Here is a 15,730-nt window from a genome sequence, read left to right on the forward strand (position 1 = left end):
TCTGATACCATGATGTGCTTTGCTGGTAATCACTATTCAGATAGGTGGTAAAGGTGCTGCCTCAAATGTCCCTGCCTCCTTCCTGTCTCTTCCTGCTGCGGCGATAAAAATGCCACCTTTCTTTAGAACTCCTGTCTGAGCGCCCGATCGTGTTGCCACGGCAACTGTTCACGAGCAGCTACATGCTTTACAGCCCCTCTGCCTCTGCCGCTCTCTCACTACATCTTTCGCCCCCCCTTCTGTCTAAATGCTCCTGTTGTGCTCTCTGCCAGTTCCCCGTCCTTGGCTTGCCTTGATCTCGGCTTGATATTAATCACTGATTTACCCTCAACACGAGGGCATTTCAGGAAGTGAGGATTCTGTTGTGGTGAATCAAGCACAGAGCCCGTGCAAAGCCCTGAGCACACTGAGCTTGAGGGGAGGACATTTTGGTAAAATGGATAGATAAAATGCTGCACAGGACTTCAGAGGAGCAGCAGTCATGTACGCCCTGGTGTCAGTCCAGACCAATTAAATGAGATCATCCTCTGCACGGAGTATTCCGCTAAGTTGTCTTAAAAACGATAGTGTGAATTTAACAATTGCAACAGTTAAATGGAGCCACAAACAGAAACAATTTAAACTTTATGATAAACTAACATCTGGATTTCTATGAGACCCAACACAAATGGGTCTTATAGAAATCCAGATTTCAAGCTATAAATTACATTTATTTGTTGACATCTCTTGTACCAAATGTGCAGATCAATCCCCAGATCAGATATTCAGAATTTTCATAATCATCAGAATTGATCATTGTTATCCAGTTGCTGATCCATTAAATTCCTTTAATTACGGATTATACTTTGAGCAAAATCTGATTGGTTACACGCCAAGAGTAATTAACGAAGTAACAGCAGAGTAATTACTGAAATAATAGCTAACACTGAAGGCTACTGTGTCCACAGACTGGCACAGAGGAACGCAACTGCTGACTGTGGCTAATGTTGAGCGTGTGAAGCCGTGTGTCGAAGGTAAGGCAGAAGTATGATACCTCTCCTCTGCTGAAGTGGCAAAAACACCAGATTCCTTGACACACCAAGCAGGCTTCTGTGTTACACCTCAGATTAAGCTGGTGTGTTGTACTTCTGACGGCACGCTATTTAAAAGTCACATCATTCCGGGTTCATTTCCAAACAGAGGCCTCTCATGTTTTACAGACGATTCACCTGCACAGGCTGGAGCAGGGTCACAGACGCTTCAGATCTGTGAGGGGCTCAAGCGATCAACTGTGGAATATTACACTCCATACCAATGGGAAAATTCATACCATTTATCATGTCCAGTCCTGCGTCCGGTAAAAAATAAACAAAGAAATGTTTAATAATCAAAACATAATCTCTAGATGAGGATACAGACAGGATATTGGGATCGGGCAGTCGTGATGGACTTGGAGAATTTTCTCAGAGAACTCAGAACCTAATGTCCAGCACAACTTTCTACATATGCCAACAAATGGAAACGACAAGATAAAATAAATGAATAATTCTTCAGATTTTCTTTATTGTGTTGAAGAACACTGTTCAATGCAGGTCACGATAGCAGAGGTGGGAGTGAATCAAAGTTGGAAGGTTTGGCACAGACATCTGCTAAGTACAGCTTCAACAAACATTCAAATGTTCTATACTTACTAGAATGTGTTGTTACAGGAAATTATTTGTGTTTACAGTCAAATCGTAAAAATGTTTTGAAACTCGAGAGCATGCATGTTCAGAATCTGAGCACAGTCTAATATTGTCGTCTTAATCACATAAGTCTTATTTGGGAATAATGGGAATACGCAAGTTTTTAATCCGTTTAATACACCTGAAGTATCTGAGCTGGTCCAAGTAGAGGAAAGGAACCACAAGAGCTCAAATGTTGCTTAGCTTTCAGTCACTTCAGATCACGTTTTGGTTTTATAGATTCAAATAGATGACGCCTGTGCACTATTGTCCTCCTACTCAGATACATAGGCTGGTATAAAGGCTGTAAACACCTGAAACAGCAGTTTCTTCATGAGCCTGCTAATTAGCACCTGTAATGTCCAGGTCCAACGTCTCCAACCTTTCAACTACCAACGTTCTCCTTAATGACACGATATTACAGAATGTGCTGATCGGTAAATGAGACGCTGTAATCAACTTTTAGGTGAACATGTGCTTTTAAGTGCATGTTAAACTCTAGGTATTATAATAGGGGTGTGGATTGGATTTGGTGTGTTGTAGTTATTCAGAAAACTGGACACATTTTAACATGATTATTAAAATCACAAACTTAATCCCTTTGTGTTCCTTCATTGCGAACGCAAGGGCTGCAGTCAGCAGAAATATGACAAAAGTTAATAAGACTTTTATGCAAACCTTTGCATTTAATGCAGTTTTGACTTTCTATAATGTCCTCATTGTCCAACAGTGCTACATTTAGCATTCTGACATAAAGAGACTAATTTGAGACATTAATGTAAAAGGAATTTATTTGCTGACAGCTTGAACCTAATCTACAGGAGGGATTACCAATGATTTTGGTTGTGTACACTAAAACCTTGTCTCATTTCTAGCAACACAAGCTTTTCTTTGTTTTTACAGACTCAATAAATTTCAAATTATCAAGCTATCCATTGGAAAATCTTTAAAAAGTAAGTTTATTAAGAAAAACCACACAATGAGTATAAGCATCTGATGACTGGTGAAGTTTATTTCAGCGGCTAGTAATGCAGGTTCCACCTCCTTGGATGGACAATGTCTTAATGACATCAGGCTGCATTTGGTGTTTCAATACTGAAAACAATACATTTCTTGACAGCATTTCAGAATTTTGAAAGTATGGATTTGAATATATAAGGATTTTTTCTGAGACCTGATTTTATTCCAGCATAACACGCGTCTCCCATGTCTTACAAAACAGTGTTTATATCAAAGTTTTAAAATCCACTTTCAATAATATTTTACAGTATTTCTTGTATGGCTGTCACTTTATATTTAAAATTCGAGCAATGCTTCCTACATGAAAAAATACGGAAACTATTTATACAGTAATGACCTGTTTGAATTCAAAATGTACAGTCTCCACGCACATCAGACCGTTTCAAGTGGTTTGCCTCCTGCTCCAGCAGAGGATATTTTAAAAATTCATCACCAGTCAGAGTAGGGAGCATATGGATTTAAAATACATTATATGGATGTGTTCAAATTAGTTTGAATGAATAATGTGCCACTTTGAATTTGTTCAAACTTCAAGACTTGAAAGTACACCCTAATGTAGTGTGCTGCTACAAGGCAATGACTGACTTTCAATTATAAGGACATCACGTGTGTCAGAGGTCACTGGAAAACAGCAACACCAGAGTGGCCAGGCACAGGGGGAGACATGGGAGCAGTATCCTCAAAAGGCCAGATGGCAGTCGGAAGAACCAAAATGATACAGTCTGGTGTTCCTATTGCGTTACCAGCTTGTCCCGCCCTAACAGTCGTCGCCTAGCAGCAAAGCAACAGACGTAAATGTGATGTTCTGTCATTTAGTTTGTGGATTTCTGTCTCTTTGTGTTTTCTGTTTCCTGTTTTATTTTGTAGTCGCGCCTTCCTTGTGTGTTGTTTCCAGCTTCTCTGTGTGTCACTTCCTGTCTTGGTGATTGTCTTTACCAGTCCTCATGTGTTGCGCCTGTGGCTCGTTACCCCAGCCTTCCCTGTGTCTCTATTTAAGCCTCTGTGTTTCCTTTTGCCCTTTGTCGGTTCGTGACTCGTTTCTACACGTTGTCGTATATGGTTTGTCATGTCCTGCTGTCTCGTCCAGCTTCCCCTGCTTATCTTTCCTTGTTTTCCGTGCGCCTTTTCGCAAGTGGATACCTGTTAGGGTTCATGTTTTTGTCTTGTTTAAAGACTCCCTTTTATATTAAATACCTTTTTGTTTATAACCTCTGCATCCTGGGTCCATCTCCTTCCTCAAACAGTAAATGTTCTTTGGTTGATTAAAAATGTGGAAAAGGTGTTTATTCTTTCAACATGTGAACCGTTAGCTGCTCAGATGAGTGCTAACATTTAAAAATGAATTCTTCTGAAGTTTTACCCCTCACTTTTTGCCGCCATTCTCTCTTTGAAAACAGTTGCAATGAATCATGGGGGAAGGACACATTTGTCTGCCAAATTTGGGGGAGCCTTTGAATTGGGACGGTATAGTTACACCGCTGTGACATAATTGGTCTCTAAATGCGGCTTCCGAAAGATTTGGCCCCCAAATTGAGACACAGCTAAAGATACTGCATGAGGTGACTGGTGTGGACGCTGCATTAAAATAAACAATGGGACATGAGTTCTTGTAGTTTGTCCTGTTTTCAGCCCACTTATCACCACAGCAGTGTGAGCTGCAGCTCAAGCTTACGAGCCAATTAAGATCCATAAAAACTCCCTCGGTGACTGATTGCCACAATTTGCATCGAATGTCCTTTCATTATTACTTCTCCGAGTTACAGCTCAGTCAAATCGGAACATTCAGACACGATGCACATTTTTAGATTTAGCGTGACTGATACATTCCTGAGGCTATCATTATCACATATGTCCACAGCGAATAGATTTCCATAAATTCGCTTAAACATCTTCAGGGTGGAAAAAAAAACTCCTTATAACTGCAGAACTTATTTGAGAGTCATTTGTTTTCAGTTTTCAAAGTGAATCGGTAATAGTTGTCTGTACACCCGTGCTTAAACACAAACAGGAAAAGCTAATAGATTTGGAGCCATTGTAACAAAATAGAATCAAATATCGGCTAAAACAAAAGCTAACTCGACAGAAAAGCCCTCTCCTTGACTCTGGATGACACTGTTATCTGGGCTGGACTGGCATAATAGCTGAAGACCATGTTAACCATAGACCACAGACAACAATCCCTACATCTACTGCTTTCTCAAAGCTGATCATAAAAAGAGAACAAGAGGCCTGTCTACGTTTTAGTCGTTTGTATCCATCCATCCATCGATTACCAATTTCAAAAGGTAAAAGTGGTGGTTGGCAGCCAGTTTCTGAATTGAACTCATGTCCTCTTTCCTGTGCCATATTTGTAATTTTTAAATACATACTTTAGGTATTTAATAATAAAATAAAAATAAATATTATTTGGAATGGTGCCATGTCTAATGTGTTGTTGCAAGGTGTGTCCTGTTTTGTCTGACCATCATTGCAAATCAAACACACATTCTGCTTTCAAGGACCATAAAACTGACAAACTAAAATTCCTTCCGTTTGGAAAGCTGGAAACATTATTTTCTTTCACTTGAGAAATGATTAACTATTGTCAAAATGGTGTATGTCCCCAACATTAAAGCAATATCGTTTACAAGCTGAGTCTTATTTTCGTGGCCTTTGGCCATTGCTGATCATGATAACATGCTCCATGCTCCCTTATCTGGCAAAACCTTTTTGACGTTTCCAGTCTGGTTTCCGCCCCCTCCATAGTACAGAAACGGCCTTGGTAAGAATCTTCGATGACCTTTTCATGGAAAGCTTACACCAGACTGTTGACCATTCTCACCCTCTTGATCTGACTGCAGCCTTTTGCACCATTTATCATCATATTTTCCTTGACAGACTGTCCTCCATTGGCATCAACAAACCTTGGACTGGTTTAAATCATATATTTCTGGCCGCACTCAGTTCCTCCAACTCAACTTTTTTAATCCAAGCCATATCCAGTCAATACTGGTGTTCCCTAGGGTTCTGTCCTGGGGCCCCTTCTGTTTATCATCTATTTGATCCCATACATTTAACATACATTAACACATACATGTCCACCGATCCTTCCTCAATCCTCCCGCCTGCCTCCCTCTCTGATCCCCTACAGGAAATCAAGTCCTGGTTCTCCTGCAGCTTCCTCAAACTCAACAGTGATACAACCATGGTTCTCCTTTTTGGAACCATCTTCCACCCTCAATATTGATAATTCCTTTGTTTCTCCCGCCCCTTAGGTTACGAGTCTTGGTGTCATCCTTGACAGAGGACTCCATCTTTCCAAGCTTGTATCAATGAATAAAACCCTGAATATGAACAAAATTGTTCCTCTAAGAAAGAGTCGCTGACCAATTAACTGTCCATGCTGGCCTTAACCTGCAGAACATTCAGTAAAAGAGCTGTGTGCTTGCCAACCAGTGTCTCACACCCGACATGTACAGTGATCATATCCTCCTGACATAATGAATATGTCTCATTACAAGAGGATTTGTTGCCAGTTTTCATTTTTCAGGGGAATTCATCTCAAACCTTGGTTTACAATTCACACCAGGGTCCCACCCCATGCTGCCGTGTCTTCTCAAAAGTAGAAACTGTTGTGGAGAGTTCTGGAATTCCTCCTGCCAATTATTGATAATAAATTTCCAAACCAATCCCTCCTGGAACAGCAGATCTGCAGCATAAATGCTGTCTTAAATTTGTTTTCACGGAGTGAAGCTTCAACAGAATATGGGTTAAAGGGATTCTGATGAATAAGCCGGATTACTGCACTGGTGTTACACTGTTTGTGAGTAAAGCTTATTTTCACTTTGGGAAATTCTAAGTAATGCACACAACTGCACAAAACTTAAAAAGCATAACTGAAATGGAGATTCAACAATATTTGCTATGAAGGTAATCAGTTCAGCAAGAGGCCAAAGAGCAGTTGGTTAGTATTCATTTAGACAGTGAGGAGGAGGTTTCATGCTGATGGTGTGGGGATGAACACTGTCATTCAAAGTGAAACTCAGAATGCTTATAAATTAATTGACTTGTTTCCCTATCCATCAACATGCTTGAATGCTGGGAAACATTATGCGTGGTTGAAGTCAACAACAAGTGATAGAGCAGACATTATGAGAGTCAATGGATCAGTTGTTTAAATGACAGTAAAGCAAACACTCATGCATTTACAACTGTAAGGATTGTTTGTTTTTATATTTAAGACAAATTAAAATTGAGTTTGAAATTTCTCAAGTGACCTCTCAGTCAACTAAAACAAGTCTTAACAACTACAGTCGGTGAATGTAGAATTTATACTAAGCAAAAGTTTCTTTTGTATAATTAAGATATTTTAAAACAGATAGCTGGTGGACTGTCTTTATGAAAAAAGTGTGGGTGATTTTCTAGGTTATAAAGTCAATAAAGTTGCTTTCACACATGCACTGAACTCCAGCTAATGTGCTGATACAGGGGCTCTACGTGAAATTGCAAATGTCCAAGTGAGAGCCTCTAGACTTTCTCCTGAGTTTCTCCGACATGTCCCCTAGTGAATATTCTGGAGAATGTCCAAATTATGTCGAATGTTAGAATGTTGGAACACAGCAGGAGATCATCCAGAGCAAGCAAGTGGGTGTGCTTATGACGTTTCGAGCACATGACAGACGCAAAAAAACTGAAAAAAAAGTTTGAGTATACATATATAAGATGAAGAAGAGGAGCCATACGCAAAGAAAACAAAGACGAAGACGCCAAGAGAGCTTTTGGTGGTGAGATCTGTAGTTAATGTGCTGTAAACAAAATCATGTGATCTCCGCAGCAGAATGAATATTTTACGTCCGGCCTCTGTCTGCTGCTACACCTCTCACCTGAATCCTTCAGAGAGTTCTGTGTTGGTGGGATCGTGTCTGAGCAGAGAATCTCCTGCTGCGTTGTTCATGCGTGAAACTCTAGAGATGTCTGAGCAGTTGGGGGTGTCTGAAAACGGGTTTCAGTTGCATCATACTATTTCCCAACAAGCAGAAGTTTTTCTAATGACAACTGTCAAGAAGTGAGAAAGTAGTTGGAATCACCCAGTAAACTTGTTTTACCGTATCCAATTTAGGACACTGAGAAACTAAAATTAAGACATTTTTCACATTTTCTACTTTTCAAGGTAATACATACAAAATATTAAAAATAAACAGACAATAAGGATAAAGTGCAGTTGTAGCAACAGCATAATTCAGCTTCAGGCTTCATATTTCACTTGACAACATCATCATAGTCCAATGTCATCACATGAGGAAGTAATATATTTTGATTCCCATTACAGGCAGGTTGGATTAGATGTTCACTGCAACCCCATAACAACAACAAGGTGAAACTACTTGCAGCAGTGGATGTCCTGTCAGCTTTGTAAATCTGACAAGAAGATTTAAGAAGGACACACCGCACTCAGGACTCATGCAAAGCACAAGCACCGCGGCAGTTTAGTGCCCATTTCACTGGCAGCAATATAAAACTTTCTGCGGCATGGACCTGAATTGAACCAGCCAACTGATTGTTCCAGAGAGCTGAGGAAGCTTGAATGGGCGGCAGTTAAGCGCTGACTTCCCTCCAAGCCCCTGGCCCAGATGTGCAAATCACTGCCAGAGCAAATACAGTTTGAGTCTCTCCCAGAGGGCAACTTTACAACCTAACCTCCCGCACAATTTATGACACAACACCAAAAGGGTACATTTCCAACAGCATATCCGGTTTTCTCTGACAGTAACGAGTGGCTGCAGTCCTGCAGCCAAAATTTACTGTCAGTCACAGAATCCCCTCTTTTCAAATTGTTCCGTAGATGCTTACACAGCGAGGCAATTTGACAAGGAAAATATGAGCTGTTGTAAAAAGTGGATATAAATTGCAGCCAAACTACCACACACAGGTGTGCATTTAAAAGCTGATACTTTTATTTCAAATGCAGGCCTCAATACAAGATGGATTATTTTTCTCTTCCAAAAATGAGGCACACAGCTTTGAGACCATAATTACAGGGGGTTGGCTGCAGATAAGGGGATCGGATGTGGGACTGCATCCACTAGCAGGACACAGCTGCTGGTCAGAGGGAGACTGTGTAGCACTGTACTGCGGCATTGTATTATTTAACCAATTGAAATGGTGACATTATCAAACCTGTAGGCTTGAAAGGTGGCTGAGCTCATGTCAGATACAGTGTAATGCAGTAGGGACACATTAACTCTATGTAGAATAGTCAGTTTTCATTTACTTTACATCTGCTCCCCCATGAGACCATGTTGTAAGGTGGGTTGCAGGCCTGAATTCTAAAAGCATATTCATAATATTATTAGAAAAGCCCTTAGAATCCTTACGCTCCTTGCCCTGATCATATCTCAATTGATCAAATACATGTCTGTTTAATGTCAATATTTCTAAAGTCACGTGGAAAAAACTATATGTCCATTGCTCCTAAAAACCAATGATAGACATTCTGTCTTGTCAGAAAATCACAATGCCAAAAACAAAATGAGCTACAGAAGAACCATTATGATCCTTGCCAAGGGAAGCGAATGAAATGGGAGTGCCTTTAAGCTGTGGCTTTTTATTTGCCTTTACCAAATGTTGTATTAATAATATGAATATGCCAAGATATATGAACTAAAATGTGACTGATTAGAAACACAGGACTGTGCCGTAAGTATTTTGCTAATAAGGAAGACAATGGACTAAGGGTGAGGACCTATGACAAACAGTTCAGGATGACAACATCTGTTATTGTATCAATATGAAACAGAGCATGTCATACTAAAATTGCCAGTTTGTGGAATATCAGTTAAACTTAACATTACTTTGGCTTAATCTGCCAGCGACTTGCTAAATATTCACTGAGTCGCCTAGACCTGAAAAATGTCAGTTTACCTCATGAATCTCTGTGTGTGTGTGTGTGTGTGTGTGTGTGTGTGAGAGATAAAAGGGAATATTACTTTGGAGGTTATCTTCTTCTGATGATACATTTCTGGCACTGAAAGTCAACAAACATTTGGTCCAAAAACATATTTTGCAAGATATCTGTGCATAATGTGACTAGAGAGACAATCCAAAAAGCATAAAACTCTAACCAACTCATAGAAGTCATTTATATATTCATCGCGGTGTAAATGGTGTCATTGTTAAATGGCATTTTATGGTAGAAAATAGCTAGCATTGCCTCACTGAGGTGTTTACAGTGTACGTGCATGGTATGTATTGCCCCTCTAGTATTTGTATTGATGCTTGGTTGGCCTTTACTGTTAGTTTACGCAGAGAAGCAGAGATTCTAGCCCCATGTATCATAGTGAACTGAACCATGAGGCTCACTTATCGTAAAGATGCTTCGTCAGATTCAAACAGCCATGAAGTGGTCGAGTGGATCCTTGTAACCAGAACCTCATAAGAGTTATGAGCTTACACAAACAACATTCAGCAGGCACCTTATCACAGTGCTGCTGGAATGGTACAAATGTAATTACTGCATCTCATCAAAACAGCCCAACAATGTGAACGTAAATGTCTTTTATTCCGGAGAAGACATAAACACAAAAGTTCTGCTTTTGTAATTCCAAGCTGCCCCCCTTTACTTTCACAAAGAAGCTTTTGTTAAAACACCAAAGGAAATCAAGTAACGAACAAAAGGAAAAAAAATGAACAAATAATTAAATAAGAAGCTGCAGCTGCTCTGGGGTTTGTATTTGGGTTACAGGGAGACTTGTTGCACCAGCCATGTGAATTTGTGTCGGGCTCCCCTGTGCGAGTCTTCATTAAAAGTTTTCTGCAGTGGAAATGCATACGCAAGAAAATGTCAGACACAAGTTCAGACTCATTAATATGCACCACCGGTCCTGAGATGTCTATTGTGCCGGGCGTCTGCCTTCGCTTATTTCCCTCCACTCCGTAACAAATTAACTGCTGTCGAAATTAGGCCTTTAAATGAACTATTCCAACTATTCAAAGAGCCGCCCTGGTCTCATGGTGTAAACACTCTGTAATAATGCAAACTTCATTAGGGACCTTTACAGGACTACTCACAGTATCCATATGTCTGTTAATTAAAATAGACATAAAAATGATATCGTCATTGTATGCACAGTACTGTGGAGCCGAGGTACTGAAAGGTAGAGTCGACTCAATCTATTGTGATGGTGGGTCTGCAGAGCACTGCACAACCACTATTAAATCCTGTGTTGCCCTGCCCTGCTTTTAAATCTGACATTTTCTTCAGGGCAGGGTTTAGAACATCTAAACTTTCAACCACTCAGACTGAATGTTTCAGCAGCATCAAGTACGAAAGGTTCCAGGTATTGAAAAGTGTGATTGTAGTAAAAAAGATATGATTAAAAAAAAAATTCAACTTTTCTGTTGTTTGATACACCGTTAGTGTCATATCCATGGAAAAATATCAATTTTTCATGCAAAAATGCCAAATATTCTTTGGTTCCAGCTTCTTATTTGTGAAAATACTACTTTGAAGTAAAAGGATTCATGTTATTGAAAATTAATTATCTTTCGATTTTTTTACTGTTGATCAGTTGAAAACAGCAAATTTCTAAAACAATCACTCTGGATTTTAGGAAAATGTGGCAAATGTCTCTTTGTCCTTTTTTTCTTAATTTTAAGCAATTTCATACTGTTTTGATCAAGAAATAAATCAAGAAATATCTATCGACTTGATTTATAATAAAATGAATTGTCGCATCTGTACATTATTAAACTAAAAAGCCGAACCAAAGTGACTTTTGGACACAAAATAAACAACAAGAAGCTCATATTAGGAGCTTGGAGAGTGTGATAGGCGTTTTTCACTTTTTTCTAACATCTCAGAGACAAATAGAAAAACTGCAGTTATGATGATTTCACTGTAATCATTACTGAGTCAATAGCTGTCAATGTCATTCTCCTTTAAAGTCTTTGTCGTTACATTTCTGGAGCTAAAACAACAACAATGCCCCCTTCTAGCATCTTTGTAGTGCAAGTCAAACCTACCCGACATGGAATTCAAGCAAGGGACAAGCTTTGCCTTCACCACTCTTTTGGCACATCACAGAATACTGCTTGCGTGGAAATTTCCTGTCTCTCCCTCTCAGTCCGGCTGACTAAAGGATATGATGTTTTCTTGAGCCTTAAACGGGTCTGAGGAATATGTCATAAAGAAATGGCAACCTTTCATTTTAACAATCTGCCTACGTTGCCTCCTGAGTGAGAATGACCTGTCTGCTATGTTTATTCATTTAGCTGGTCCTCTGTCTGTCCCTTGTCTGTCTTACTGATATCACACTGTAGCTTCACAGCACTACTGTACCACAGAACTGTACCTAGTTGTTTAGGCTTCCTGGGTGGGGTGAGGCTGAACAGGTTTTTGTTTTCATTTCTATTGTGACTTATTGAAAATTGTTGAAAAAAATGTGAAATTACTGGATCTCTAAATTCTGTTTGTCATGTTAAACCGTTCCTTGAATAAATTATGAAGGGGGCAGATAACTAAAAAGGATTAAATAAAAAATTCTTTGTTGTGTTTTTATTGCTCAGTCCAAAATGCTTGAAGCTAATTCAGGAACATGTCAATCTCCGTGCTGCATAAACTTGAAATAACTTACTTAGACAAGTTTATGGATATTTATACAATATTTTTAGATTTTTTTTGGGGGGGGGGGGGGGGTTTCCCAAAGCTAGGGCTCAAAGTTTTACTCTTGTACTAATACAAACACAGGTATTAAATTGGAACTACCACAAAATACTTTCAAACAAGACTCTTTCCTTTCCATGTTTCACAGGGACAACAAAACTGTTCATGTGAACATCAATATGGCTTTGTCATAACTTGAAATAGTTGAGTTCTAAGTGATGCTTCAGAATATTTCCAATTTTCTCTTCAAATTTAAATGTTTACTCACATTTACATAATAATGCTGTTGGGCTCTTATAAGGTGTCATGTATTGTTGTAGCTGGTAAAGACGGATACAGCTCTGAATCCTATTGATTTGAAGATATGCAAATTAGACAAAGAATACTTGTGAATACACACATCTCTATGAACGTGCTGGGGTCTAGGAGTTCGAGAGTTGCACATGTTATCGGTTTATTTCCAATATATTTAAATGTCAGAAGAAAAAAAGTTGAAACACTGTTTATCTTTTAGTATAAAAACACACAAGCTTGTTTGTTCTACAAACTGTCAACGTAAACTGACTACAACAGAGAAAGCTAAAAGGATTCATGTGAAAGAGGCTGTTTTTCTACATGGACAGACGACACAGCTCAACAGATCCAAACGCCAGACCTACTTTTTAACAGATCCCATGCTGATTGCTGCCCGGCCTCGACAGAAACAAAAAATAATTGCAGACACAGACACAGAGCTACAAACTGCGACTCCCAAACACTCGCACACAAAAACAAAGTCACAGAGCTGACCATTGACGTGGCCCTGGAGACCACACAGAGTTGCTCAATGCGTATCAGTGGCTCTCACAACAACAGATGCAGCTCCTCAGGCCCTCCGGCTGGTCCTGAGGTACAGAGGAGAATCAGCACCATGGACAGCGGCCAGATAACTTCCACAATGCAAAGCGCGTCACTTTGAGCCAATCTCTCATGAGCCTCATCTCCACGCTCCTCCGGACACCTCCGAGTAAAGCTGATTTAATAAAGCCGAGAAACTAACAGGGGGATTTAACCCTTAGCCGTTTTAATCAGATGTGAAAACAAGCAGGATAAAGCAGCGCAAAACAACAGGATAACAACAGCAGGACATGAGGCTGAAAGTTGGAGGAAAGTGACAGGAGTTCAGTTGCTGCTCTGAACCAGCAAGTACATTCCTACACATGAACTTACACACGGGTGTGTGCTAGTCATGAAATACAACAGACCAAGCAATAAAATACATTCACTTTATTTAATGTAATAGAAAACAATACGCTGCGGGTTTGTTAGCATTATGATGCTATGAGGCCTATTTTTTTGCAATAATAAATAGCAAGTGTTGTTTTAGCCCCACTGTCAGGAGTGAGAGGAGCTAAGCTAATTATCAACAACTACCCGACACAAAACATGTATGTATATGCAATGACACATAAAACCAGCTCGTTGTGTTGTTCAGGTTGTGTGTTGTGGTTGTTGTGGAGGCTGGGCTGTTTATAAAAAATAATCAAAACATGGTGTGTAGCCAGGCCTAAGCTAATAGACGCTCCGGTGTGATCAGGAGAAGTGAGCCGGCTGTAATGTGCCTGGTGTGCGGCTAGCGAGCCGCGGAGACCCGGCCGCGACTCAAACACTCACCCAGGACGAAGAAGGGCAGCTCGGTGTTCTCCAGGTCGTCCACCACCACGACGTCCCCGGGAAAATCGTTCCTCACGGAGAACAACAGCTTGGGCTCGGAGGCCGACGGACTGTGCATGATGCTCAGGTCGTTCTCCCGCAGGAAAGGCAGCGCCGACACGGTGACGCTCTTCATCTTGCACTCGGTGTCCTGGTTCTGGTCCTCGTCGCCGTTCAGACAGCGGACGTTGGCGGTGTGGACGGCCAGGAGCAGCCACAGCAGCCCAGGCAGCAGAAGCTGCGGTCTCTGCCCCATGTTACTGATGCTCGCCATCTCCGTCGCTCCGCGTTTCCTCTTCCCCTCCGCGCTGCTTGATTCGCTGAGCAGCGTCTCAGGCCGGCGGATGAGAGAGCAGCTCAGTGAGTGAGGCTGAGGGGTGTGTGCTCGTGTGTGTTCGTGTGTGTGTGTGTTTGTGTGTGTCTGTGATACACCGGCGGGCTCTCCCAGTGAGGGAAACAAACGCCTCGTGTTTCCTCACACAGCATCGACCACAGAGAGGTTTTGTGGATACAACATGAGCTGTGACTGTGATGGCTGCGTGTTTTCATGTTGTTGACCCCCCCACGGTAATTGATTGCTGAACCGTCTAAATGGCTGTGTATAGATTACCAGCAGGACATGCACCCACAAAAACCCGGGGGGGTGGAGGGGCCATCACCAAAAGCAACACTGTTTGTAAATCAATCGTAGTCCCCTCATATAAATGTGCCTATCTTCTATAACACCACTGAGCATCATAACTCGATTTCCTGACCTCTGTGATTGGCTGGCCACTCACCTTCAGGCATGCCATTACACCTCAGAGGTCGCAATTATCGTATTACTAAGAGAGAACCTCACCACACCTGACTTTGAAATCCAAGATGGCCACTCCGCACACATGGTACTGTCCAATGACTGTTTGTGAACGTCTTACTTTGGTTTGCGTATGCGTTAAATGCCATTTAATCCGTTATTAAGAACTGGTTTCGCTAACAATGGCTTGCTGGCTAACGTAAATATTGTTTCTGTGCAACTGGAATGCAATCCGCTCGGATTATATTCAGGTGTGACTATGGTTGCAAAGGGGCGGAACATTTTCGGTAAATTTCCGGAAACTTTCCATGGGAATATTCGGCTCGGGAATTTGGGGAATTAAAAAAAAATATATATATATATACGCAAATTAAACGCTGAGCAATAAAAACATCATTCAAAACTCTATTCTAAAGATATATGGAATACAGCACACGCTGCATGTTGAATTTCAACCCTCCACTGTGCATTCTTCCATCACATGCACAGATAATTGCCAGCATCCTGCACACTACAGCAGAGCTATTGAGGCCTGCTGAAGTGTGCAGGACTAGTCAGGTAAGTTTCGATGATATTACTGGGGGAAATATATTAACATGTGGATTGAGGATTGTCCATCTAGCCTCTTTCTATTCATTTATCCATCAATTGCAAAATATTTTTAAAGAAGACTCAGATTGTTTGGCCAACTATTTATATCTCTAGCATTGCATTAATGTTTTTTTACAAGCTTTTTTCTCATCTTATTCTACAGAACAATTGCACGTGCACTATCTCATGTGTGGAGACATTTCACCCCAGCCAATGTAGAAGGAAAGGCTGTGTGCATTTGCAAATACTGTGCAAAGACCTAGGCTAAGAATGACACAAAGATGCAGA

General features: G+C 40.7%; 1 protein-coding gene across 1 annotated transcript in view; it reads right to left on the bottom strand.

The window, feature by feature from the left end:
• astn1 (astrotactin 1) overlaps positions 1-14,329 on the bottom strand; it is a 421,252-nt gene extending 406,923 nt beyond the window's left edge. Inside the window, exon 1 of the mRNA XM_053438754.1 lies at positions 14,017-14,329. Within this exon, the coding sequence (XP_053294729.1) occupies positions 14,017-14,329 (313 nt within the window). The remainder of the gene's footprint in view (positions 1-14,016) is intronic.
• Positions 14,330-15,730: the final 1,401 nt, after the last annotated feature.

The sequence above is a fragment of the Pleuronectes platessa genome, chromosome 13 (genome assembly GCF_947347685.1).
Source record: "Pleuronectes platessa chromosome 13, fPlePla1.1, whole genome shotgun sequence".
In the NCBI taxonomy this organism is placed as follows: Eukaryota; Metazoa; Chordata; class Actinopteri; order Pleuronectiformes; family Pleuronectidae; genus Pleuronectes; species Pleuronectes platessa.